The 1,191-nt window shown below is 35.8% G+C and overlaps 1 protein-coding gene across 2 annotated transcripts in view; it reads right to left on the bottom strand.

Annotated features, from left to right (window-relative positions):
• Positions 1 to 925, bottom strand: part of LOC113238422 (polycomb protein Sfmbt-like) — an 8,482-nt gene extending 7,557 nt beyond the window's left edge. Inside the window, exons 1-2 of one of the 2 annotated variants that reach the window (XM_026475252.1) lie at positions 783 to 925; positions 302 to 525 (exon numbers count right to left, since the gene is read on the bottom strand). In XM_026475252.1, the coding sequence (XP_026331037.1) occupies positions 302 to 525; positions 783 to 897 (339 nt within the window). In that variant the 5' untranslated portion in view covers positions 898 to 925. The remainder of the gene's footprint in view (positions 1 to 301; positions 526 to 782) is intronic. The other variant, XM_026475251.1, reaches the window with a different exon arrangement.
• Between the last annotated feature and the right edge of the window lie 266 nt (positions 926 to 1,191).

The following is a 1,191-nucleotide window of genomic DNA, read 5'->3' as shown; positions in this document are numbered from 1 at the left end:
TGGGATCTCTGCGTGGCAGTGGTGATTGTTAGACCACAGAGGCAGTTAAATTAAAAAGGCAGCCTATATACTCTAATGTACTCCATTCTCAATCATTTTATTGCTCTCTTTATGTAAAGTAGATACTAAAAATAAATAAAAGATCACACACACAATGTTATTTTGGTGATACTGACATGAGATAAGACACTATTGCAACAATTTTAAATAGAGATTCTAGTATACATGCAAATATACGCCAAATATATCAATGAGTAATAACTTGAATGTAAGTGATATAAACAGATATGAAAATAATAACCTGTATCAAATCATTAAGTGTGGCATGCCACTGTTGCAGCTGTGGCAGAGGCTCTAAAGGGATCATTCCCTCCATATGTTCAGTTCCTTCCATGAGCTTAAATTTCCAGTTGTACCTATGCCTCTTACTGGTACAACTTTTATGGCATTGCAGTGAGCAGACCTTATTGTTTTTTATATAAAAATCTCTAACACGCCCTACACGACCACAACACTCACATATTCCTGGAATTTATAATGACATTTTATTACATAAGTCTCTACATGTACACCTTTTCACACTACAATTAGCAAAGAGCACAAAATATAAACATTGGTGATGCAACAAATTGCACAGCTTTTAATATACTTATTCGTTTTGCAGTGTTTAAGCTTGACGGAACATCTCATAGATTCAATTAGCACTGTTGATAAACAGGTGTAAATAAAATGTGTAACCGGCAAATTATCAGCCACGCTAATGCTAATGAACTAATACAAACCAAAGCCGTGTCTTTCAAGTGGAACTATTGAGAGATCGTCGACGACAGTTTGTTCATCAATTATATCAACAGATTTACATGAATTTAAATCTCCGCCGACAACGTCAAAAGCCATGTTTTAAAAGGCACCGAAGGACAATCGAACGACGTTGTTGTAAACACTGCACTACACATGACTTACAACGCTTTTGTAACAAACTAGAATATAATTGAGGTAACAGGATATATTGCTATTGTTTCACCCTAAGCTTTTCACGTTTCACTTGGTAATCGACGCAAAATAACGTTTCACCATACGCTAAAAAAAATTAAATTTTGCAATGCGGCGAAAAGGCAAGACAACACGCCCGACCCCAAGCAAGCGAAAAGTTTGATCCGCTTTTTTTCAACTAACTCATCACAAGTTTTG

Source organism: Hyposmocoma kahamanoa, unplaced genomic scaffold (genome assembly GCF_003589595.1).
Source record: "Hyposmocoma kahamanoa isolate Upper Pololo Valley unplaced genomic scaffold, ASM358959v1 95649, whole genome shotgun sequence".
Classification (NCBI taxonomy): Eukaryota; Metazoa; Arthropoda; class Insecta; order Lepidoptera; family Cosmopterigidae; genus Hyposmocoma; species Hyposmocoma kahamanoa.
The sequence above is the reverse complement of the archived record's forward strand: the minus strand, read 5'-3'. Positions and strand labels throughout refer to the sequence as shown.